The sequence below is a fragment of the Loxodonta africana genome, chromosome 7 (genome assembly GCF_030014295.1).
Source record: "Loxodonta africana isolate mLoxAfr1 chromosome 7, mLoxAfr1.hap2, whole genome shotgun sequence".
NCBI classification, from domain to species: Eukaryota; Metazoa; Chordata; class Mammalia; order Proboscidea; family Elephantidae; genus Loxodonta; species Loxodonta africana.
The window spans coordinates 28,749,701-28,774,817 of record NC_087348.1 but is presented as its reverse complement, the minus strand read 5'-3'; the positions used below and the strand labels follow the sequence as shown (position 1 = coordinate 28,774,817).

General features: G+C 36.9%; 2 protein-coding genes and 1 pseudogene across 2 annotated transcripts; all 3 read right to left on the bottom strand.

Moving 5' to 3' along the window:
• Positions 1–1,656: 1,656 nt before the first annotated feature.
• On the bottom strand, positions 1,657–3,556 carry LOC100674120 (olfactory receptor 4P4-like). The gene has a single exon (XM_003422719.3). It carries the CDS (start codon positions 2,984–2,986, stop codon positions 1,991–1,993), a length of 996 nt encoding a protein of 331 aa, XP_003422767.3. The 5' UTR covers positions 2,987–3,556; the 3' UTR covers positions 1,657–1,990.
• A 5,869-nt stretch (positions 3,557–9,425) lies between these two features.
• LOC111748915 (olfactory receptor 4P4-like) lies at positions 9,426–11,176 on the bottom strand (annotated as a pseudogene).
• Positions 11,177–18,461: 7,285 nt separating this feature from the next.
• LOC100673254 (olfactory receptor 4P4-like) lies at positions 18,462–19,447 on the bottom strand. Its single transcript, XM_003422718.3, has one exon. It carries the CDS (start codon positions 19,439–19,441, stop codon positions 18,503–18,505), a length of 939 nt encoding a protein of 312 aa, XP_003422766.2. The 5' UTR covers positions 19,442–19,447; the 3' UTR covers positions 18,462–18,502.
• Positions 19,448–25,117: the final 5,670 nt, after the last annotated feature.

Here is a 25,117-nt window from a genome sequence, read left to right as displayed (position 1 = left end):
TGACAGCTGAAATTCACAAAGAGCAGAAAAACATCTCACATCTCATGCATACTACAGCACTGGGTGGGATGTTGTGTAGAACATAATTCCCCATGCCATCTAAATCATTTCCCCTTTTTCTATTACCTACTGCTTTTCCACAGATTCATAGTTATTGCTCATAAGTTCGATATACCTAAAAATTGCCTCCATTGTCCTGCTTGATGTGTCATAGATGCTGCTACTCTGACTGGTTTGACTTTCAGTCTATATGATTAATGAAGACAGTGCACTGGAAACAAACCCATCAAAATAAATAATATTTTTAAGTAAAATATTTTATATAGCTTATAGTATTTTTGTTGTTATTGAGAATATACACAGCAGAACGTATACCAATTAAACAATTTCTACATGTACAGTTCAGTGACACTGATTGCCTTCTTTGCATGGTACAACCATTCTCCCTCTCCTTTTCTGAGTTGTTGCTCCTCTGTTAACCTAAACTCACTGCCCCTTAGTTTCCTAGCTAATATTGCAAGTTGACGCTGTCAATTTCATCCAACATATAAGGATCTTAAAAAGCAGAATGCTCAAGGCAAATATATGAAAAATTTTAAGTAAAATATTTTCACTTATGATCTAAATTCAAGTTGAAAAGATTGTAGAATAATGTTTGACAAAATGTATGGAGTACACTTGGTAATGTGTATCTGTGAGCTACAGTTTCTCATACAGAAATATAAGATGGGCTTTTTGTTTGCTTGTTTCTCTTTTGTTTTTGTTCTTTTTTCTTTATTTGATTACTTAACTGCCTCTCAAGTTCTTAGTTGGATTTTAACAAAAGTTTTAATCCTCTGAGTTTCAGTTTATTCATCATTGAAATAAAGCAGATCATTAAGCCACCATTTCAAAACTGGGCTTTCTGTAGTTTTAGGAGAAAAATGTTCTCATAAATACATTGTGCTGATTGAAATAAGTCATTACGATGCTATATTATACGGTTACTTAAACATGTATGAAGATAAGTGGTGAAATTTTTGTGTTTGTAGCTCTTAGATTATAAAAATATTTTTAAAGTATGAAGGAAATTCAAATAAAATATTTTTATGTTCAAATCTTTATTTAAATATCATTTTCCAAAGGTTCATTTACAGATGCTAGTAATGATAACAATAGTAAGAAAACAATGTTAAGCAGTTTCCTTTGCAAACAAGATACTTATTTTCATCATTATTTAGTAAGAACACTTTTGAATTTTCTACATAGCCATTATTTCTCACAAAAACAATATTTTATTGTTTTAACACTACATAAATATATATATGTATATTTTTGTTTTTAGCATTTCTTCAGCAAATTGGAAAATCATGAGCTAAGTGAAAAAAGTGGTTCTAAATTTTTGATCCTCTTTTTTGGATGGGAAGTGCAGAGAGAATAATAGGCAATATATCCACAACCAAACCAGTGCTGTCGTGTAGAAACCCACTCTTAGTGACCCTACTGGCCAGAGTAGAATAGCCTTATACGTTTTCCAGGGCTGCAATCTTCACAAAAGTAGACAGCCTCATCTTTCACCAATGGAGTGGCACTGGGTTCTAAAAACTGACCTTTGGTTAGCAGCCGAACGCTTAACCAGTGGGCCAATATGGGCCCTTTAAATCTGGGTTGGAAGATACCAATGGAGCACAGGTAAATTTGGAGATTCATTGGAACCAAAGTAAAGAGAGGTTAGAAATGTGGGCCCTGAAAAGCAACCTATGGACAAAATCCAAAGAAAAAAATACCAAAGAAAGGAATAAATGTTGAACTCAATTTTGCAGGAACAATGTCAATAAGAAACAGATTAGCAAAGAAAGAAGAAGGTAGTTCAAGGTAAATTATAGTATTAATGAACGGATTGATGTCGGTGCCTAAGCTTATGTCTCTCAGGGTCAGTTCCTACTTTAACAAACTTAAGATGGTGCAAACTCACTTGGATAGGGTGTGCAGTGAGGAGTAGACATGCCTTTCAGTCCTTTCCCCTTCCAGTAAAAAGTGGATTCTGGCACCACACTTTCCTCATGGCAGTCTTCATCTCCAAGTTTCTCAAAGTGTAGATCAGAGGGTTGAACATGGGGGCAATGATGGTGTAGAAAAGAGCAAATACTTTATCTTCTGGAAAAGTTGCAGCTGGTCTAATATAAATGTACATGATAGGCACAAAGAAGAGAACCACAACTGTTATGTGGGAACTACAAGTGGAAAGAGCTTTACTGCGGCTTTTGGCAGGGTAGACCCTGACAGTGTACAATATCAAGAAGTAAGACAGCATCAAGACAACAAAATTCACCAAACCCATCATGCCTGAATTGGCGACAACCAGGATCCCGACACTGTATGTGTCAGTGCAGGCCAGTTTCAGCAAAGGATAGACATCGCAGAAGTAGTGATCTATCTCATTGGGGCCACAGAAAGGTAAGTTCATAGTGAGGAGGGACTGCACAAAGGAATGCAGAAATGCCCCAGTACAGCAAGCAAAGACCAATACATAACACTTCCTCCTGCTCATGATGACAGTGTAGTGCAGGGGTTTGCAGATGGCCACATAGCGGTCATAGGCCATCACTGTGAGGATGAAGATTTCAATTCCCCCAAAGAAGTGCACTGCAAAAAGCTGTTCCATGCAGCTAGTATAAGAAATTCTGTTCCTTTCTTCCAGTAAGTCAGTGAGTAGCTTGGGCGTCACCGTTGAGGTATAACACAGCTCTGAGAGAGCAAGATGATTAAGAAAGAAATACATGGGTTGGTCTATTAGCTGACTGCAAGTGATGGAAATGATAATGAGCAAGCTTCCCATCCAAATAGCTATGTAACAAAATAAGAATAATAGAAAGCACAAGCTTTTAATTTTCTTATTCTGGGAAAGTCCCAAAAGTAAAAATTCAGTGACATTATTGATATTTTCCATGGTCTGATGCAGTGAATTCTCAGAGAGTATAACTGGAAAAAAGTGACAAGTTAGCATCAGAAATATTCACTAAGCATAGGGTGAATCAGAGTACAGTAGTAACAAATTAAGTTATTCAATCAGCTTTCCTGTACTGATTCATTCTAAATCTGTACTTGCAGGTTTACCCTGTAGCTTACCATTCTAATCAGGTTACTTTAGAGAGTGAAATGGAGTGATAGCAATAGTTATAATAGTTCAAGACATAAATTAAGATTTACACTCGCCCTATGTATGGGATGCAAAAGTGAGCTTAGAGAGGATGCGTTTCTTGTCCTGGAGCAGCTTGCCTTCTTGATAAGTTGAAAAAGAGCCAGGGTGAAGTGTGCTATTTTAGGTTCAAATCCTGTTTTTATTTAAAATTTTGATATTCCACTTATTGTGCATTTTTGCATCATTTTTAAATATTTCATACACCCTTTTAGCTCAGTAACGAAGACACACCACAACTGTTATGTGGTAACTACACATGGAAAGAGCTTTGCTGTGACTTTTGGCAGGGTAGACCTTGGTGGTATACTATATCAGGAAGTAAGACAGCATCAAGACAACAAAATTCACCAAATCCATCATGCCTGAATTGGCGACAACCAGGGTCCCAACACTATATGTGTCAGTGCAGGCCAGTTTCAGCAAAGGATAGACATCACAGAAGTAGTGATCTATCTCACTGGGGCCACAGGAAGGTCAGTTGATAGTGAGGAGACACTGCACTAAGGAATGCAGAAATGCCCCAGTACAGCAAGCAAAGATCAATACATGACACTTCCTTCTGCTCATGATGACAGTGTAGTGCAGGGTTAGACAGTCTCCTAAAAGAAAATAAACTAAAGGGGCAAGTACTAGGAGGCAGGAGGGGACAGCTTGGCTGCTAAAAGGGAACTCAGTGTCGAGAAGAGAGTGTTGACATGTAGTGGGGTTGGTAGACAATGTCGTAAAACAGTATGTATACTGTTTAATGAGAATCTAGTCTCTTCATTAAAAGAAAGAATCATTAAAATATTATTTATCTTGATTATTAAATTGTTTGCATCTAGGGTAAGCACCACCTTCGACTCATGCTAAGCCTGACCCTGTGTTGAAAGCTTAATTTTTATTTACTACATTATGAAAGACAATAAAAAAAGATATGATAGCCTTTGAAGCCTAAGTGGCTATGATAGTTCTTCTATTCTTGGAGTTATTCTAGGAACTTTCATGTTAGTTCTTCCTGCAATCCGTGTTTTTTCACCCTAAAAGCCAAAGCAGAGATAAATTTTTCCCAACAGCTTCCAAGTTGTCGCCTTTTACTTGTACTAATTCTCCGCTGAAGCAAGCCCTTCTTTTTTCAGTACAATTCACCTATTCTCTCTAGCACTCCTTAAACGTATTCCACATTGGTGCCCAGGAGGCTCTGACAATAAAATGTCTAAACCCATAACATCATGCTATTAATTACGTACCGTATGCTTCTCACACAAGTAGTAGCAAAATAGGAAGGGAGCAATCAATCTCCACTTTAGCTTGTCCCTCAATTTCTTTGACTTGTGACTCTTTTTCTCTACAGTTATCTTTCCTCGTTTACCTAAAATGCAAAATGCAAGCCACTCACTTCGTTCATCTATCAACTCCAGTATCTCCTCTAATAATCCCCCTATATGCACTGAATACAACCATTATTTCCTTCATGAATTTCTCAATATTATACAAAAAAAAAAAAGCTTTATTTTGACATCTGCCCCAAGACAGGACAGGAATCATTCAATAAATTTTACTTAAATAATGAGAAGTTATTTTTTGAATGTTTATAAAACTTGTAAAAAAGACAGCAAATCACATTTTAAAAGGATTAAAATCAATATATTTATAGAGAAAAAATTAAATTGGTGTTATCTAGATATACTTATATGTGTATGTATATTTCTTCTGTTTGATGCAATGTTTATCCCCTATAGGTTGAATGAATTTTCACTTACCAGGCGATTAGCTCATAAATAAATTATTTTAGCTCTGAGTCAAAGGCAGTGTTCAGAGCTCACAGTGCAGTCAGAATAAATGCTTACCATCCACGCTATCCACACTAAACATTAATAAATTTCACCATCCAATCAGCTTTGGTTGGTCCTGGGTGTAGTACTTCACTGTATTCCCTGAAGACAGGAATATTCTCTCCAGATTTGTATAATAATGGGAAATAAACATCATCACCAACATTTATATTGAAAATCCTTTTTTTTTTTTTCTATCCAAAAGTTGTATCCTCTGTGGTCTCGGAGGTGGAAATTACATATAAGTTTGTTGTTTAATTTTCCATGGAATTTGAAGTGAAATAACTGAGATAAAGTTATCTCATTCCTTGTTTTCACTTTTTTTTTTTGTGGGAGGAGAGATATCCCAAAGGAAATGGCAGCCAGATGTGCCACTGAAACTGGTTTTATGCTTCTCAAGTTCTGAGCACATAGGTATGTCATGGTTAATAATTCCTTATACCATGTGGATTTTGATCACAATCCAATGTTCCATATTCATTCGGTATTGATAGGCCATAAAGCAAGTGCTTTATGTTGTAAATAATTCTGAGGAACCAGTGGGGTGTAAGGTCTGAGCAGAGACAAAATAGAATGCCAAAGAAAACTTAGGGCAGGGAAATTGGACCCAGGATTTGAATTTTGGTTTACCCCACAATAAGTTGTTTGAAAAGTGAGTGGACTACTTCCTGTGTGTTATTTCAAGTCCAAATGGCCACATTTTGCTCCAGGCCCTGCAGTGGCAACCAGTTCCATGTAGGTGCAAACTTACAGCCCTTCTGCTTGCTCACCCCTGATCAAGAAACTCCTGCTGATGTCCTTGGGCTTATCTGACAGCAGCTTGGGATACTGCAGGCACCCACAGGACATCTGTGGAAGAACAATCCGGAAGTATGTGGAAGTTACAGCCTGATGAGGCACACTTGACCTGTAAGGACAATGGGATCTGATACATAAATGTGTCCCCTCTTTGTCCTCAGGCAGACATTCTGAGATAAGTTTCATAAGGTTTCCGAAGGTCTCTCAGAAGAGATGTCTGTCACCTACAGCATGGCCGACGGTATGATTCATCTTCATTTTGGCCCTCTTTCCTTCCCTCCTTTATTCCATATGTCCCATATTTCTGCCACCTGGGATCATTTCCCAAATAAACCACTTGTAGGTAAGTATTGCCTCAGGCTCTGATTGTAGGGAAACCAAATCCACTTTAAAAAAAATTTTCTTTTTGGTTTAGCCCACCCTCTCAGTCCACTCAATTTTTGTTTAGAATTGACAGAGTTGATCACCTTTTTCTCCTAGATGTCTTCTGTGCCTTGAATTAAGTGGTAGTAAATCAACTCCTCATAGCGACTAGTCAGAATCAATTCAACAGCAAGGGGTTTGTTTTTTTTAATCAACTCCCCATCTTACCTCCCTTGGAGTTTCTGGCTGAGGTCACACGGATCTCTCATTGTCTATCATTTTAGATGCCCTCTTCTTGGCCAGGCACACTTTGCCTTTATACTAACAGTCTACTCTTTTTTTTTAAATTCATTTCTTCCCATGGATTCTGTACACCTGCAGTGACAATTAAAAAAATGCAGTTTATTCAAATTTTGTTTTAATATAAATACCTTTCAATAAAAATAATACACATTGTAGACATTTTAGAAAATTCAGATATTTATAGAGGAAAACATGTTACCTAAAATATTCCAAATTGAAGGTAACATTTTTGACAATTTATATTTCAGGGAATTTTTTTCTTAACTTGGATTTTAATTTTAACATACTTTATAATATACAAAGTTACATATGTCCATAGTTGTTATTAGTTGGTGCCAGTTGACTTCAACTCATGACAACCTTTTGCATAACGAAATGAAATGATCCTTGATGATCTTTAGTATGTATGAGCCCAATGTTGTGGCTATGTGTCAGTCCATCTTATTGAGGTTTTTCCCTCGATTTCATTGGCACTTTATCAAACTCGATGTTCTTTTTCAGTGCTTTGTCTTTATTGGTAAAGCATCCAAAGTAATAAACAAAGTTTTTTCATTTTCACTTGTAAGGAGCATTCTAGTTGTATTTCTCCTAAGACTGATTCGTTTGCAGTCCATGGTATATTCAGTAGTCTTCACCAACACAATTCAAACTCATCAACATGTCTCCTGTCTTATTTTTTCATTGTCAAGCTTTCTCATGTATATGAAAAGCACTTGAAAATACCAAGGGTGGGTCAGGTACACCTTGGTCATCAGAGTGACATCTTTGCTTTTTAATACTTTTTTAAAAGGCCCTTGTTGCACAGTGGTTAAGAGCTTGGCTGCTAACAGAAGGACGGCAGTTTTAATCCACCAGCAGTTCTTTGGAAACTGTGGGACAGTACTGCTCTCTCCTGTAGGGTTTTTATGAGTCAGAATCTACTGGATGGCAATAGGTTTGGTTTTTGTGACTGGTATGCTCAATACAGTACATAAGTGGTTTTTTGAATGCTGCTTCCATGGAGCTCCTGGGTGGCACAAATGGTTAAACATTTGACTACTGTGAAAAATAATCAAAACTCACCAAAATATGAACATAATATTTATTCTGAGCAATTATTCTGTATTCATAGCTGTAGGCTGTATGGATTCCAGAAGAAGCAAATGGCTCCAAGAAGCTAGCTACCGTGGAGCTTATAAAGAGAACAGGAGGGAGACATGCAGAAGATTAATCATTGACTAATCTTAACATGATTGATTGAAGCCTACCCCCCACCCCCTTTACTGAGATCAACTGCTATCAGTTTATTCCTGCCTGTCTGCTAATATTTTTGCCTTCATCCACCTGCAGGCAAGAGATTTTGAAATTTATATTAAGAGGTAATGGTTTGTTGACTATTCTTTTCTAGCAGCTTAAGACAAATATACATTGCTCTAGAGCAGTTTCTGGCAGGATTTTTATGGTTGATGTTTGATTTTGTGGATAAGAAAAAGCTTAAAATCAAAGTAAGATTCCTGTTATTAATTTTCCTCTTCAATACTACTAATGGAAATGTTGCCCTTTTGAACTCGCACAGAGAAACCTTGGAAGAAAGGCCCAGTGATCTGACTTTGAAAGGTCACAGCCTTGAAAATCCTGTGGAGTGTAATTCTATTCTGCAACAGTAGGGGCCCCCAAGAGTAAGAAATGACTCAAGGGCAACAAGTTTGGGTTTTGGTTTTGGCTTCCACGTATATTGATTTGTCAAGTAAGTAGAATGAAATCACCGACAAGTTCAAATTCTTCATTTATTATTATGTTGTTTATAGATATACTTGTGCAGATTTTTGTTTTCTCACATTCATGAATATATACATAACATATGTATAATCCTGTTATCTGGTACATTCTGGTACATTTCCTTCCAACCTTTTTCTATATATTTATAAATGATTGTGATCGTCACTTCCTAACAGTAGTGGGGTCCCCATACTCTCAGACTTCAATAAAATTCAAATGTAAAGTTTGTTCATGAGGCTCTGCTTTCTAGGGCTTTTTATGAAACCAAATATCTTAACTTGGGTTTCCTAAGAAACAGAGACTAAGCAAAATCTTATTAGCTAAAAGTCAGGCATGAGGTAAAATGGAAATAAGACAGGTAAGATGAGAATGTGAATTTTCTACTCTTCACGGTTTGGCATCAAAAGAAAATGTTTCTTCCACCCACCGGATTATCTTCCCAGAAAGCTATTTTATCTCAGACATTCCACTTGAAGGAGGAGGAGAGAATGTCCCACTGTCCAATGTCCATTGGTCAACGGTGTCTCTACAGTCCTTAAATCCCCTCAAACCTGAATCACACATGCGGGAGCCTGAACAGGGCAACCTTAACCTGTGTTAAAAGATGAAGTGCAAGGGACAGGTGAGGTGCTGGGATTTTTAAGCTTTTGCATTTTTATTTATTGAGCTGAAATTTAACCTAAAATGAACCGTATTAAAACATACAAATCAGTGATATTTAGTATATTCACATTGTTGTGCAGTTATAAATTTATTTATTTATATTTTATATTTACCAAAACCAAACTCATTGCCGTCCAGTCGATTCCAACTTACAGCGGCCCTATAGGACAGAGTACAACTGCCCCATAGAGTTTCAAGGAGCGACTGGTGGATTCAAACTGCTGACCTTTTGTTTAGTAGCCATAGCACTTAACCATTATGTCATCAGGGAGTATATATTTTATATTTAGTTATTATATATTTATATATTATTTTTCTTTTCTTTCCTGTTATTTTTATTTTATTTTCAATAAGTTTTTTTATATATAATGGATTTTACTATCTTATCTTTATATTACAGATTATTCAGAGGTATTAGAGCCTGAATACCACTAACGTTGAAATTAACATTGTCCAGACATGTTTTTGGGATATGGTATATTCCATTGTTGGGGAGAGGATGAAAATAGGTAGGCAGAAGCATCTTGTCCAGTGAAAGCAGAAACATGTTGCTGCTTTTTTATATATTCTTTTTTAAGTGCTTTCAACCTTGTTTATGAAAACTGAGTATCTAAAGGTGTTAAATGTTTCACTAATTTACCTATTTGCCTGAACTAGAAAATCCACCCTCCTATCTTCTGCTCTTTGATGCTGGGACAGGAAGTATAAAACTATCTCTCTCCTCTGCGAGGTGGCTTCCTGTTCCTATAAAGAGAGGTTCACTAGAATGAGATTACAAATCAAGAGACGGGGAGAAGAGACTGCATTATAGTGTCAAAGTATGGAGAACCTGAAGCAGATATCTGAGGAGAATAGAGTAAAAATGAATGCAAAGTGTATATCAAAATTTTCCTAAAAGCAAGAGATTTGGGCAAATGCTAAATATATTGAGCTCTGACCTGTGGTTGTCTTTCACATAATCTCATATACATTTTGTTACCATTCTACATCAATTTTAAGGCTCAGTGTTGATCTTAAAAGTGAAATTTAAAATGCCCTTCACGCAAACTACTTTCCTTCCAAAAATAATGGAAAGTACCACATCTTCTTTATGGCATTCTTCATCTCTGCATTTCTCAGTGAGTAGATCAGAGGGTTGAACATGGGAGCAAGGATGGTGTAGAAAATAGAAAGCACTTTATCTTCTGGAAATATTCTACTTGGTCTAAGTTAAATGAAGGGAACAGGCACAAAGAAGAGGACTACAACTGTTAATGTTAGGCCTACAAGTTGAAAGATGCTTGGTACAGCTTTTGGCAGGGTACACCCTGGTGGTATATGATATGGGAACATAAGACATCATCAAAATCATAAACGTCACCAATGAAATCAGATCTGAGTTGACAATTACCAGTAAACCAATTTTGTGTGTATTGGTGCAAGCCAGTTTCAGCAAAGGATACACATCACAGAAGTAGTGATCTACCTCATTGGGGCCACAGAAGGGTAAGAAGGTAGTGAGAAGAAATTGACTGGCAGAGCATATAAATCCCCCAGTACAACAAGCTATGACGATTGTGTTACACCTCTGCCTGGTCATGATGACAGTGTAGTGCAAGGGCTTACAGATGGCCACGTAGTGGTCATAGGCCATCCCTGTGAGGATGAAGATCTCGATGCCTCCGAGGAAGTGAATGATAAAAAGTTGTGCCATGCAATTATTATACAAATGGTCTTCCTTTTTGCTAGAAAGTCAGTCATCAGTTTGGGTGTCACTGTGGATGTGTAGCAAAGGTTGGAGAGAGAGAGGTAATTAAAGAAGAAATACATGGGTTGGTCAATTAGCTGACTGCATGTGATAAAAATCATTAGGGGCAAGTTTCCCATCCAAATAGCAATGTAACAAAATAAGAGTAATACAAAGCAGAGAATTCAAAGTTCTTGTTTTGGGTAAGGCCCAACAGAGTAAACAGTGACCTTATTCCTATTTTCCTTGATCTAATGCAGTTAAAATAAATAGCAGTCATCTGAAAAGACATAATTTATAAGTCATTGTAAGAAATGTTTTTGTATAATATTGATGATACAACACATATTATACAAAGTATGTTTAATTGAACTGATGGCCATGTTTCAGAAACTGAAAATCTTTATTTAATAAGAGTATTTTTTCTGGTTAGTCTCATGATGATTTCCTTAAATATTTCAGGACATCATGTTAAATATTGATATTCATATGAATGAATGCATTCATTCAATCATATTAAAAAAAAATACTAGGCACTAATCGTTTTTAAAGTCCAGTGGAACATACATCTAAGTTTTAGAAAAGATGTAGCTCTGAATTCTTACTAACTCAAAATTTGTTAAAGATGCAAGTTTTTGTTTAATAATGTAGAAGCAAATTCAAAGTTTTAGCAGTGCTCACTAGTTGAAAATATTGTGGGTGTTACTCAGGATTGACTCCTGGTGACCCCATGAACAATGGAACAAAACTCTGCCCAGTCGTGCGACATCCTTACGATTTGTTGGGGTGTCAGTTCCATTGTGATTCGTAGAATTTTCGTTGGTAATTTTTGGAAGTAGACAGCCAGGCTTTTCTTTCTAATCTGTCTTAGCCTGGAAGCTCAGCTGAAACCTGTTAGCCATCATAGCAACACTCAAGCCTCCCCTGAGAGAAAGCTGGTAGCTGTGCTGAGATGCACAGGTTGAAACTCAAATCAAATCTTCAGCATGAAAGGCAAGGATTCTACCACTGAACCACCAATGCCTCACCGTGGAATGTATGCTACCTTAAAATTATTTTATTGTAAAATAAAATGAAAAATTTACTTGATGATAAATACATATTTAAAAAGTATACGATAAAAGCTCTCTGTAAGGGGTGCATATGATTGGTTTGGCTATTTTTTTGATTGCTCGTTTGACATTTTCACAGCGATTTGTGAGGGTAAAACGCTGAGATTTTAAAACCGAAATTTCTTTCTTTCTACAGGCTGTTGCTACTGTTGTTAGTTGCTCTGGAGCCCACACCTACTCATTTTGACCCCGTATGTGCAGAGTAGAACTGCTCCATTGGGTCTTCGAGGCTGTGACCTTTCAGAAACAGATTGTCAGGTTTGTCTCCTGAGGCACTTCTGTCGTGGTTTTGTGACCACAAGTCAATTCCAACACATAGTGACCATGTAGGACAGAATAGAATTGCTCCATAGGGTTTTCTAGGCTGTAATCTTTACAGGAGTAGTTCGTCAGGTCTTTTCTCCTGTGGTGACTCTGAAGGGTTTGAATCTCCCTCCAACCATTAGGTTAGCAGCTGAACACTTAACCTTTGCCCCACCAGGGATCCAAGGCTCTACTGGGTGGTTCAGAACTTTTGGGCTAGTAGTCCAACACAAGGAGGTTTCTGCCGCCCAGGAGCTCCTATTTCTACAGGCAGTTCAATTAAAATTATATACTTAACAACAAAATAAAGTGATAGTTAAAAAGTGGAGCAGAAGACAGTTTTACTTTTTTTTTTTTTTTTTTGCCTCTTGACTCAGCATATCCTATTTTTCAAGTGAATTTTCTCACAGTTTCTGAAATTGGAAGTGCATTTCTGTTTCCATATTTTTGTAACAATTTATCGATTTGCCATAAAACTCTAAAGAATCCTAATACTGACTAAAACAGAGAGAAAGTTCATGGATAGTTTACGGGGAAATGTTTATGGGTAGGCAAATAATTGGGACCTGGACAAAATTACTGAGTTATACCACAGTGTGCGAATTTGGATACTACTCATTTTATCTCCCTGAATTTACCTTATTTATAAAATGGGGTAACCTGCTCAGACTTTGCCAAAAATGGTTGTGAAGCTCAAACAAATCGACGAATGACCATTATTTTATAAACTATGGAAGCATTAATGTTTGAATTTATTATCTAAATGTTACTGTTACTAAATTAATATTCTAACAATTGTCAATAGCACAGCACAATAAAATTTACTGCCATATAGAAAATAAAATTGCATAATCCTAAATTCATTTTGACTAGGAAGTGAACTTTGAGATCCACTAGTCAAATCCCTTCATTCTAAATAGAATGGATTTTTGTCAAAATACACATATAGAATAGATAAAGGCATTTTGAATCTCCACATCAATCAGTAAATATTACATTAAATTAACAGGAACAATTTATGAAAACTTAGCCATTGCAGTTGGTGTTGACCAAAGCTTCTGATAATTTGGAAACATAACATAAAATTGATGACCACATCATCCAATTAGCTGTATAATTTTAGGCCTTAGAATACAACATCAGCTTTTTACCCCTTTCCTTAAAATTTATAATACATATTCTGTCCTAATTTTGTAGCTCTATTTTCTTATCAATTTAATTTTAAATCCCATTCTTACCTCTCTATTTATAGATTAACTATGTTTTCCTCCAAATTAAAAACTCCATTGCACTGAAAATGGAACCATAAACTGTTAAATAAATATATGTATTTATATATATATTTTTTTTTACAAGGTCATTTTATACAGTTTATCTGGTTTCAGAAAAAATCCATGGATGGAAGTATACCTCCCAGCGAGAACTAGGAGGTACTTCTCTGAACAAAAGCAAGCTGGGTGTTTTTATAGAAAACAAAGGGCAGGGAGAGAGAAAGAAAAAAAGAAACCACTGTTCAAAATTAGGTCATGCAGAGCAAAACGTACAAAACCCTAAATGTTTAATTTGTCTCTTCAGCAAAGTCTGTTTAATGTCTGAACTAAAACTTGTGAGCAAGCATACAAATCAAAACACCTATGCCAGCAGAAATGTTTTTTGTGTATAACAAAGAGTGATAGGACATTCAAAAAGGGGTTTGTGGTAGAAGCATCTAAGCTGCTTCAAGGCTTTCACTCTTTACAGAGCCTTTTTGACTCCAGCAAGTCAAGAGGTTTAAAAACAAATTTAACAAAACAAATGAATTTATTTCTGTGGTGAAATTTTATGATTTAGAATTAGCTATTTTTTTTAAATAGGCAAGCCATTGAGAAGGAAGTGTTCTTAGCACACCTCCAATTTTAATGTATAAATATTTCCTCACCTATAAATAAAATGTCTATTTTTTTTTTTAATAATAATTAAAATACAGTTTGTACAGCTGCTAAAGTAACGGCATCTTAATTTGAAAGAACATAAAACCATTATTTTAATCATGTGCACAGGAAAAAAAAAATCTGAATTATTTCCCCCGTATCCTTCCCCTGACAATAAAACAAGATATTATGTCTCAAAAATGAAATTTAGCCTCTGCAGAAACTAAGGTTATTGGAGAACTCAGAAAAAGCCAATCAGTTTGCATTTATTGATAGAAAATTAATATCCCTGCTAGTTCAATGCTTTCTGATATTCTAACCAAAAAATGTCACTAAATAATTGTATGAATCTCCAATTTTCTCCACTTCCAAAGCCACAGAAGAGGCTTTATTTCCTTCTTGGCAATTCTTCCTTTTCATATCACCTTCCTAGTAGACCAATGAATGATTCATCATGTATAAACTCCCACCTATATTTCTAGCTCCCTAATAATAATGACAATTTCAGGCTAAGGAGCCCTGGTAGCACTATGTTACCTTTCTACATGGTGGGGAAATCTGGTTATTATGATTTCGATCTCAAGCAGCCGACTAACTAACCAGCCCATGTACTTCTTCCTTAGTTGCCTTGCTCTCTCAGACCTTTTCTACACCTCCACTGTGACACCCAAACTACTGACCAATTTACTGACAGGAAGGAAGATCATTTCCTATAAAAACTTCATGACACAACTTTTTACCATGTGTTTTTTCACAGGTACTATGTGAGGCTTCCATCCTCACAGGAATGGCCTATGACTGGTCCATCGCCATCTGCACACCACTGCACTATGCCATCATGAGAACAGGCAAAGATGAACTCAGTTCTCCTAGTGTCATGTGTGCTGGGGGGCTTCTGCATTTCCTTAGTCTATTTCTTCTTAACAATTGCTTGACCTTTCTGTGGTCTCAGTGAATTAGATAACTATTTCTATGATGTCTACCCTTTGTTGAAACAGGCCTGCACTGAGCAGATAAAATTGTTTTCTTAGTCATTGCCAATTCTGGTCTAATGGGACTAGTGATCTTCCTATTTTTGATGGCCTCCTATGTTATGATAATGTATAATTTGAGAGCACACTCTGCAGAGAGCCACTGCAAAGCACTTTCCACTTGCAGTTCCCACATCACTGTTGCAATCCGGCTTTTTTGCATCTGTCATTTGTAATTATAAGACCTGCAACAACCTCTCCAGAAGATAATGTGTTTACATTTTTTTACACAATTATCGTCCCCATGCTCAACCCTCTTGTCTACATACTTAGAAACATGGAGATGAAAATGCTATAAGGCAAGTGTGTTGCAATCAGATGTTTGTGGAAAGAAAGCAAATGATTTGAAGGGCAAAATAAGACTCACATGAATTATCATCTCATGATAACTCCAGACCATGTAAAAAAAGCCAAGCCTTGATCTACAGCTTGCCATCACTGAAGTTCCTCTTTCAGTTCCTTTCCTGACTTGCTTCCCTAGTTTTATTCTTTACTAGATTTTAAATTCCATGAAGGTAGGGGTCATGTCATGTTTATTTCACTGCTCTTTTCCTAGTAACAAGCAAACTTTATTACATATATTAGAAACTCAATAATTATGTATCGAATTAAGATATGAATTTTTTTTTTGCATAACTCTGATTCTCATACACTAATGTAATCATCCATATATTTTAGTAACACACTTGGACATTAAAAATCACCACAATGTTGTCATTCATTCCACTTCACTGATTTTTCTACTTCTGTACACGCTGGCTTCATACCTGTGACTGTGGGCAAGAAAGGCTTCTCCCACGGTCCAATCAGCCAACGGCCAAGTCAGCCAGCCCAGACACTGAAGAAACAGGAAACATAGTACTGGCCCAAGGCTTTTGGAGTGATTTAGGTTTATTTACATATTCTTTTCCTGGTATTATAACAGAATCTGCATATATGATAGGGCTGTTATTCATAAGGTGTCTTCTTACAAGAAAAGCGGACAACTTACATTAAAAATACTCAAATCATGCGCACACACACAGACACACAGACACACACACACAGACATATCAAGTTAAAATTTCTTACTGAAATTATCTTTTTTTTCTAAAGGTTCTTTAGATGATTTTGGAAAAACTGGATGGCAAAATGCCCTGACAGTGTATACCCCTTTATACATTTAAAAATCTATTTTAAAGCCTTCCATCTTAAATCACTTTTACATGCTTTCATAACACTAATCACTATGTAATTTTATAGGAAGCAAAATATTGAATAGTTGCAATAAAAGGAATTCAAGTCTCGCAAATCATAGGCTAATGAATCCTCCGTCCCCCAGGATCTCTCTACATAACCCCAGGACCTAGAAATATGTACCCATTTTATAAATATGTCTCTTTGTTAGTTTGGGTGATTTTTATAATACAGTTATGTTGTTATATTAAAGTCACATCTTACAAATAATATCAATTATTCATGGTCACAAAGCTAGTAAATAGTTAAGATGTGCTTCAACTATCCAGCCTGCAAGATACTTAATCTATCAGAGGTTACTGACAGCTGAAATTCGCAAAGAGCGGAAAAACATCTCACATGCATAGTACAGCATTGGGTGGGATGTTGTGTAGAACATAATTCCCCATGCCATCTAAATCGTTTCCCCTTTTTCTCTTGCCTACTAATGTTCCCAAGATTCACACTTCTTTCTCACAAGTTCAATATGCCTAAAAATTGCCTCCATTGTCCTGCTTGATATGCCATGGATGCTGCTACCCTGGCTGGTTTGACTTTCAATCTATATGATTAATGAGGACAGTGCACTGGAAACTTATCAAAATACGTAATATTTTTAAGCAAAGTATTTTATATAGCTTATAGTATTTTTGTTGTTATTGAGGATATACACAGCAGAGCATATACCAATTCAGCAATTTCTACATGTACAGTTCAGTGACACTGATTGCCTTCTTCGTGTAGTACAACCATCCTCTCTCTCCTTTTCTGAGTTGTTGCTCCTCTGTTAATATAAACTCACTGCCCCCTAAGTTTCCTAGCTAATATTGCAAGTTGGTGTCAGTTTCATCCCATATAGATAGATCTGAAAACAGCACAATGCTCAAGGCAGATAAATAAAAAGTTTTAAGTAAAATATTTTCATTTATCTAAATTCAAGCTGAAAAAAATTGTAGAATAATATTGACAAAATATATAGAGCACATTCGGTAATGTGGATCTGTGAGCTACACTTTCTCATACAGAAATATAAGATGGGCTTTTTGTTTGTTTCTTTTTTGTTTTTGTTTGTTTCTTTTTTGTTTTTGTTGTTTTTTCTTTACTTGACTACTTAACTGCCTCTAGAGTTTTTAGTTTGATGTTCGGAAAAGTTCTAATCCTCTGAGTTTCTGTTAACTCATCAGTAAAATAAAGTAGATAATTAAGTCATCATTTCAAAACTAGACTTTCTGTAGCTTTTCTTTAGGAGAAAAATATTTTCATAAATACCTTGTGCTGACTGAAATAAGTTATTATGATGTTACATTTATAAGGTTACTTAAACATGTATGACGATAAGTGGCAAAATTGTTATGCTTGTAGTTCTTAGATTATAAAAATATTTTTAGAGTTCAAAGGAAATTCAAGTAAAATATTTACGTTAAAATCTTTATTTAAATATCATTTTCCAAAAGTTCATTTACAGATACTAGTAATAATTACAACAATAATAAAACAAGGTTAAGAAGTTTCCTTTGTAAGCACAATACTTACTTTCATCACTATTATTAAGGAAAAATACTTTTGAATTTTCTGTATAGTTATTATTTCTTACATAAATGGTATTTGATTGTTTAAACACTACATAAATATATATATATTTCTGGTTTTAGCATTTTTTCAATGACTGTAGGAAATCAGGAACTAAGTGAAAAAAGTGGTTCTAAATTCCCAATGCTCCCTTTTTGATGGGGTATGCAAAGAGAATAGTAGACAATACATCCACAACCAAACAAAATGCCGTCAAGTAGAATTCTACTCTTAGTGACCTTACAGGCCACAATCAAATAGCCTTATAAGTTTTCAAGGCTGTAATCTTCACAAAAGTAGACTATCATATCTTCCTCCCACGGAGGGGCTAGTGGAATCGAAAAACTGACCTTTGGTTACCAGCTGAGCACTTAACCCCTGGGCCAATAGACCATATGGGCCGTTTAAACCTGGGTTGGAAGGTACCAATGGAGCATACGTAATTTTGGATATTCACTGGAACCAAAGCAGAGAAAGGTTAGAAATGTGGGCTCTGACTAGCAACCTATGAACAAAACCCAAAGAAAAAAATACCAAAGAAAAGTTTAAAAGTTGAACTCAAATTATGAGGAACAATTTAAATAAGAGACACAGATCAATAAAGAAACAAGAAAGTAGTTCAAGGTAAATTATAATATTAATGAACTGATGTCAGTGGCTATGCTTATGTTTCTTATGGTCAGTTCCTGCTTTAATAAACTTAAGATGGGGCAAACTAACTTGAATAGGGTGTGCAGTGCGGAGTATATGCACCTTTCATTCCATTTGCCTTCCGGTAAAGAGTGGATTGTGGCACCACACTTTCCTCATGGCATTCTTCATCTCCATGTTTCTCAAAGTGTAGATCAGAGGGTTGAACATGGGAGCAATGATGGTGTAGAAAAGAGCAAACACTTTATCTTCTGGAGAAGTTGCAGCTGGTCTAATATAAATGTACAGGATAGGCACAAAGAAGAGAACCACAACTGTTATGTGGGAACTACAAGTGGAAAGAGCTTTGCTGCGGCTTTTGGCAGGGTAAACCCTGATGGTACACAAAATCAAGAAGTAAGACAGCATCAAGACAACAAAATTCACCAAACCCATCATGCCTGAATTGGCAACAACCAGGATCCCGACACTGTATGTGTCAGTGCAGGCCAGTTTCAGCAAAGGATAGACATCGCAGAAGTAGTGGTCTATCTCATTGGGGCCACAGAAGGGTAGGTTGATAGTGAGGAGGGACTGCGCAAAGGAATGCAGAAATGCCCCAGTCCAGCAAGCAAAGACCAATACATAACACCTCCTCCTGCTCATGATGACCATGTAGTGCAGGGGTTTGCAGATGGCCACATAGCGATCATAGGCCATGATTGTAAGGATGAAGATTTCATTCCCCCCAAAGAAGTGCATAGCAAAAAGCTGTGCCACGCAGCTAGCATAAGAAATTCTGTTCCTTTCTTTCAGTAAGTCAGTGAGAAGCTTGGGCGTCACCGTTGAGGTATAACACAGGTCTGAGAAAGCAAGGTAATTAAGAAAGAAATACATGGGTTGACCTATTAGCTGACTGCAACTGATGGAAATGATTATGAGCAAGTTTCCCATCCAAATAGCTATGTAACAAAATAAGAATATTAGAAAGCACAAACTTTTAATTGTCTTGTTCTGGGAAAGTCCCAAAAGTATGAATTCAGTGACATTATTGATATTTTCCATGGTCTGATGCAGTGAATTCTCAGAGAGTATAACTGGAAAAAAGTGACAAGTTAGCATCAGAAATATTCACTAAGCATGGTGTGAATCAGAGTGAGTATAGTAATAAGAAGTTATTCATGCAGCTATCCTATACTATATTTAAAGTCATTAATTCTAAACCCTGTACTGGTAGGTTTACCATATAACTTACCGTTCTGATCAGGTTATTTGGAAAGTGAATTGGAGTGATAGTAATAGTTACAATAGCTCAAGGCAAAAATCAAGATTTACAGTCAGCCTATGGATGAGATGCAAATGTGAGCTTACAGAGAATGCATTTCTTTTCCTGGAGTAGCTTGTCATCTTGATAGGTTGAAGAAGGACCAGGACCAAGTGTGCTATTGTGGGTTCAAATCCTATCTTTATTTAAATTTTGGTATACCATTTATTGTGCATTTTTAAATCATTTAAAAAAAATATTTCATACACCCTTTTAGTTCAGTAACGAAGTCCCTCCTGAGATTCAATCTTCAGCCAAAGGTTAGATAGTCCGTAAAAGAAAACAAGGCTGAAAGGGCACAGTAGCCCAGGGGCAAGTACTAGAATGTAGGAGGGGACATGAGAGCTGGTAACAGGGAACTCAAGGTTGAGAAGGGAGAGTGTTGACAAGTTGTGGGGTTGGCAAGCAATGTCTTAAACAATACGTGTAAAAAAAAAAAAAAATTTTTTTTTTTTAATATGTGTACTAACTGTTTAATGAGAAGTTGGTAAGTACACTAATAAATATTTAATTAAAATATTATTTATCTTGATTATTTAGTTGTTTACATCCAGGGTAAGTATCATGTTTGACTCGTGCTAACCCTGACACTATTAAAAGCTTAGTCTATATTAACAACATTATAAACCCAGTATACAAAAAAAAAAAAAAAAAACAGCATTATGGAGAGCAATAAAAAAGATAGGATAACATTTGAAGCCTAAGTAACTGTGATACTTCTTCTATTATCAGAATTATTCTAGGAACTTTTATGTTAGTTCGTCCTGTAATCCATGTTTTTTCACCCAAAAAGTGAGAGCAGAGATGAAATTTTGCCAACAAATTCCAAGCTATATTCTCTTATTAGTCATAATTCTGCACCTTAGCAAAAAAAAAAAACCAGCAAGCCTGTCTTTTTTCTGTACAATTCACCCATTCTCTCTAAAAAAAAAAAACTCATTAAATGCACCCCACGTTGGTGCCCCGGAGACTCTGATACTAAAATGTCTAAACCCATAACATCGTGTTATTAATTACCTACCGTATGCTTCTCACACAACTAGTAGCAAAGTAGAAAGGGAGCAATGAATTTCCACTTTAGAGCATCCCTTAATTTCTTTGACTCGTGCCTCTTTTTCTCTATAGCTATCCTTTCTCCTTTACCTAAAATGCAAGTCAGTCACTTTATTAATCTATCAACTTCTTCAATATCTCCATTAATAAGCCCTGTATATGCACCGAATACGATCATTATTCCTTCATGAATTTCCCGATATTATACAAAAAAAAAAAAAAGCTTTATTTTCACATCTGCCCCGGGATAGGACAGGAATCATTCAATGGATTTTACTTAAATAGTGGGAAGTTATTTTTTAAATGTTTGCAAAAGCTTGTAAAAAAAGAGGGCAAATCACATTTCAGAAGGATTAAAATCAGCATATTTTGAGAGAAAAAATGTAATTTATCTTATCTAGATATAAGTGCATGTATAGATATGCAAACTTAATTTCTTCTGTTTGATGCAATGTTTTTTTTACTATTAGTTGGTTGAATTTTCACTTACCAAGGGATTTCCTCGTAAATAAATTCTTTTAGCTCTGAGACAAAGACAGCATCCTGAACTTACACTGTAGTCAGGATAAATGCTTACCATCCACGCTATCCACGCTACACATTAATAACTTTCACCATCCAATCAGCCTTGGTTGGTCCTGGGTGTAGTACTTCACTGTTCCCTGAAGACAGGAATATTCTCTCCAGATTTCTGTAACTAATAGGAAATAAAAGTTCACCAACATCTATGTCGAAAATGCTCTTTTTTTTTTTTTCCTACCCAAAAGTTGTATCCGCTGCGGGTCTCAGGGGTGGAAATTACATATAAGTTTGGTGTTTAATTTTCCATGGAATTTAAAGTGACTTAACTGAGATAAAATTACCCCATTCTTCAGTCTCACTTTTTTTGTGGGAAGAAAAATCTCCCAAAAGAAATGTTGGGCAAACGTGCCGCTGAAATTGGTTTCATTCTTCTCAAGTTCTGAACGCACGGGTATGTCAAGGTCAATAAATCTTTATATCTTGTGTATTTGGATCATAAACCAATGGTTCATATTCATTCGATGTTGATAGGCCATGAAGCAAATGCTTTACGTTGTGACCAATTCTGAGGCACCAGTTGGTGGTGAGGTCTGAGCAGAGGCAAAATGGAAAACGCCAAAGCAACGTTAGGGCAGGGACATCGGACCCAGGATGTGAATTTTGGTTTGTCCCATAATAAGTTGTTTGTTCGGGTTTAAGTTGTTTGAAAAGTGGCTGGAGCGCTTCCTGTGCACTATTTCCAGTCCAAATGGCTCCACATCTTACTCCAGTCCTGGCAGAGGCCAGCGGTTCTCTGCAGGTGCGAACTACAGTCTTTCTGCCTGCTTGCCGCTGCTCATCCACATCTCACTCCAGTCGTGGCAGAGGCCAGCGGTTCTTTGCAGGTGCGAACTACAGCCTTTCTGCGTGCTCGCCGCCGCTCATTCACATCTTACTCCAGTCCTGGCAAAGGCCAGCGGTTCTTTGCAGGTGCGAACTACAGCCTTTCTGCCTGCTCGCCTCTGCTCGAAAAACTCCTCCGGTGGCCTTGGGCTCATCTGACTGCAGCTTGGGGTGCCGCAGGCACCCACGGGACATCTGGGGAAGGGCAATCTGGAAATATGTGGAAGTTACAGCCTGCTGAGCCACACTTGACCTGTAAGGACAATGGGACCTGACAGAAAAATATGCCCCTTCTTTGTCCTCAGGCAGAGATGAGTTTCCTAAGGTTCCTGGAAGGTCTCTCAGAAGACACATCATTCATCAAGGGCGTGGCCAACAATATGATTTGTCTTCATATTGCCTCTCTTCCCCTGCTTTATTCTTCCTGTCCCACATTCCTACCAGTAGGGACTATTTCCCAAATAAACCGCTCGTATTGCCTCAGACTGTGAATGTAGGGAAACCAAGACTACTACAAAGGGAATTCTTGTTTAGTTCAATCCAGTGCTTCTACCCACTCAAATTTTATTTAGGATTGGCAGGCTTGATTTTCTTTTTCTCCTAGATGTCTTCCATGTCTTGAAATAAGTGGTAGCAAATCATCACTCCCTTAGAGTGTCTGACAGTGTTCACATGGATCCCTCATTTCTGTCATTTTAGATACCTTCTCCTTGGCCAGGCACACTTTGCTTTTATACCAATATTCTACTCTTGTTTTGAAATTCCTTTCTTCTCATGGATTCTCTCCACACCTGCAGAGATAATTTTGAATAAAATGCTTGATTCAAATTTTGTTTTAATATAAATACCTGTCATGGATTGAATTGTGTCCCTCAAAAATATGTGTCAACTTAGTTAAGCCATGATCCCCAGTATTGTGTGGTTCTCCTCCATTTTGTGATTTTCCTATCTGTCATAAACCATAACTTCTGCCTGTGGCTAAAGAGGATTAGGGTGACATGTAACACCCTTGACCAGGTTACATCCCTGAACCAATGTAAAGGGAGTTTCCCTGGGGTGTAGCCTGTACCACCTTTGATCTTATTGTTGTTGTTGTTAGGTGCCGTCAAGTAGGTTCTGACTTGTAGGGACTCTATGCACCACAGGGTGGTCCTGCGCCATCCTTACCATCATTGTTATGCTTGAGCCCATTGTTGGAGCCACTGTGTCAATCCATCTCATTAAGGGTCTTCCTCTTTTCTGCTGACCCTGTACTTTACCAAGCATGATGTCCTTCGCCAGGGACTGATCCCTCCTGACAACATGTCCAAATTTTGTAAGACACGATCTCGCCATCCTTGCTTCTAAGGAGAATTGGGACTGTACTTCTTCCAAGACAGATTTGTTCATTCTTTTGGCAAACCATGGTACATTCAATATTCTTCATCAACAGCACAATTTAAAGGTGTCAGCTCTTTTTGGGTTTTCCTTATTCATTGTCCAGCTTTCACATGTATATGAGGCAATTGAAAATACCATGGCTTGGGTCAGGTGCACCTTAGTCTTCAGGGTGACATCTTTGCTCCTCAACATTTTGAAGAGGTCCTTGCAGCAGATTTGCCCAATTCAATGACTCTTTTGATTTCTTGACTGCTGCTTCCATGGCTGTTGATTGTGGATCCAAGTAAAATGAAACTCTTGACAACTTCAATCTTTTCTCCTTTTATCATGATGTGGCTTATTGGACCAGTTGTGAGAGTTTTTGTTTTCTTTATGTTGAGGTGCAATCTGTACTGAAGGCTGTGGTCTTTGATCTTCATTAGTAAGTGTTTCAGGTCCTCTTCACTTTCAGCAAGCAAGTTGGTGTCATCTGCATAATGCAGGTTGTTAATGAGTCTTCCTCCAATCCTGATGCCCTGTTCTTCATATAGTCAACCTTCTCGGATTATTTGCTCAGCATACAGATTGAAGAGGTATGGCAAAAGGATAGAACCCTGACACACACCCCTTTCCTGACTTTAAACCAGTCAGTATCCCCTTGTTCTGTCCGAACAACTGCCTCTTGATCTATGTACAGGTTCCTCATGAGCACAATTAAGTGTTCTGGAATATCCATTCTTCACAATATTATCCATAATTTGTTATGATCTACACAGTAGAATGCCTTTGCATAGTCAATAAAACCCAGGTAAACATCCTTCTGGTATTCTCTGCTTTTAGCCAGGATCCATCTGACATCAGCAATGATATCCCCGGTTCCATGTCCTCTTCTGAATGGAACCTGAATTTCTGGCAGTTCCCTGTCTATATACTGCTGCACCTGCTTTTGAATGATCTTCAGCAAAATTTTTCTTGCTTATGATATTAATGATATTGTTCTATAATTTCCACATTCAGTTGGATCACCTTTCTTGGGAATAGGCATAAATATAAATCTCTTCCTGTTGGTTGGCAAGATAGCTGCCTTCCAAATTTCTTGGCATAGAGGAGTCATCACTTCCAGCCCTGCATCCATTTGTTGAAACATCTCAACTGATATTCTGTCAATTCCTGGAGGCTTGTTTTTCACTAATGCTTTCAGGGCAGCTTGGGTTTCATCCTTCAGTACCATCAGTTCCTGATCATATGCTACCTCTTGAAATGGTTCCTTGTTGACTAATTCTTTTTGGTATAATGACTCTGTGTATTCCTTAAATCTTCTTTTGATGCTTCCTGTGTCATTTAATATTTTCCCCATAGAATCCTTCACTATTGCAACTTGAGACTTGAATTTTTTCTTCAATTCTTTCAGCTTGAGAAACACCTCACATGTTCTTCCCTTTTGGTTTTCTATCTCCAGCTGTTTGCAGATGTCATTGCAATACTTTGCTTGTCTTCTAGAGCTGCCCTTTGAAATCTTCTGTTCAGTTCTTTTACTTCATCATTTCTTCCTTTTGCTTTAGATGCTCAACATTTAAGAGCAAGTTTCAGAGTCTCCTCTG

What these genes read in the sequence shown, in the direction of transcription:
- LOC100673254 (XM_003422718.3), bottom strand. Translation starts at nt 19,441, where the DNA reads ATGGAAAATATCAATAATGTCACTGAATTCATACTTTTGGGACTTTCC.
- LOC100674120 (XM_003422719.3), bottom strand. Translation starts at nt 2,986, where the DNA reads ATGCTAACTTGTCACTTTTTTCCAGTTATACTCTCTGAGAATTCACTG.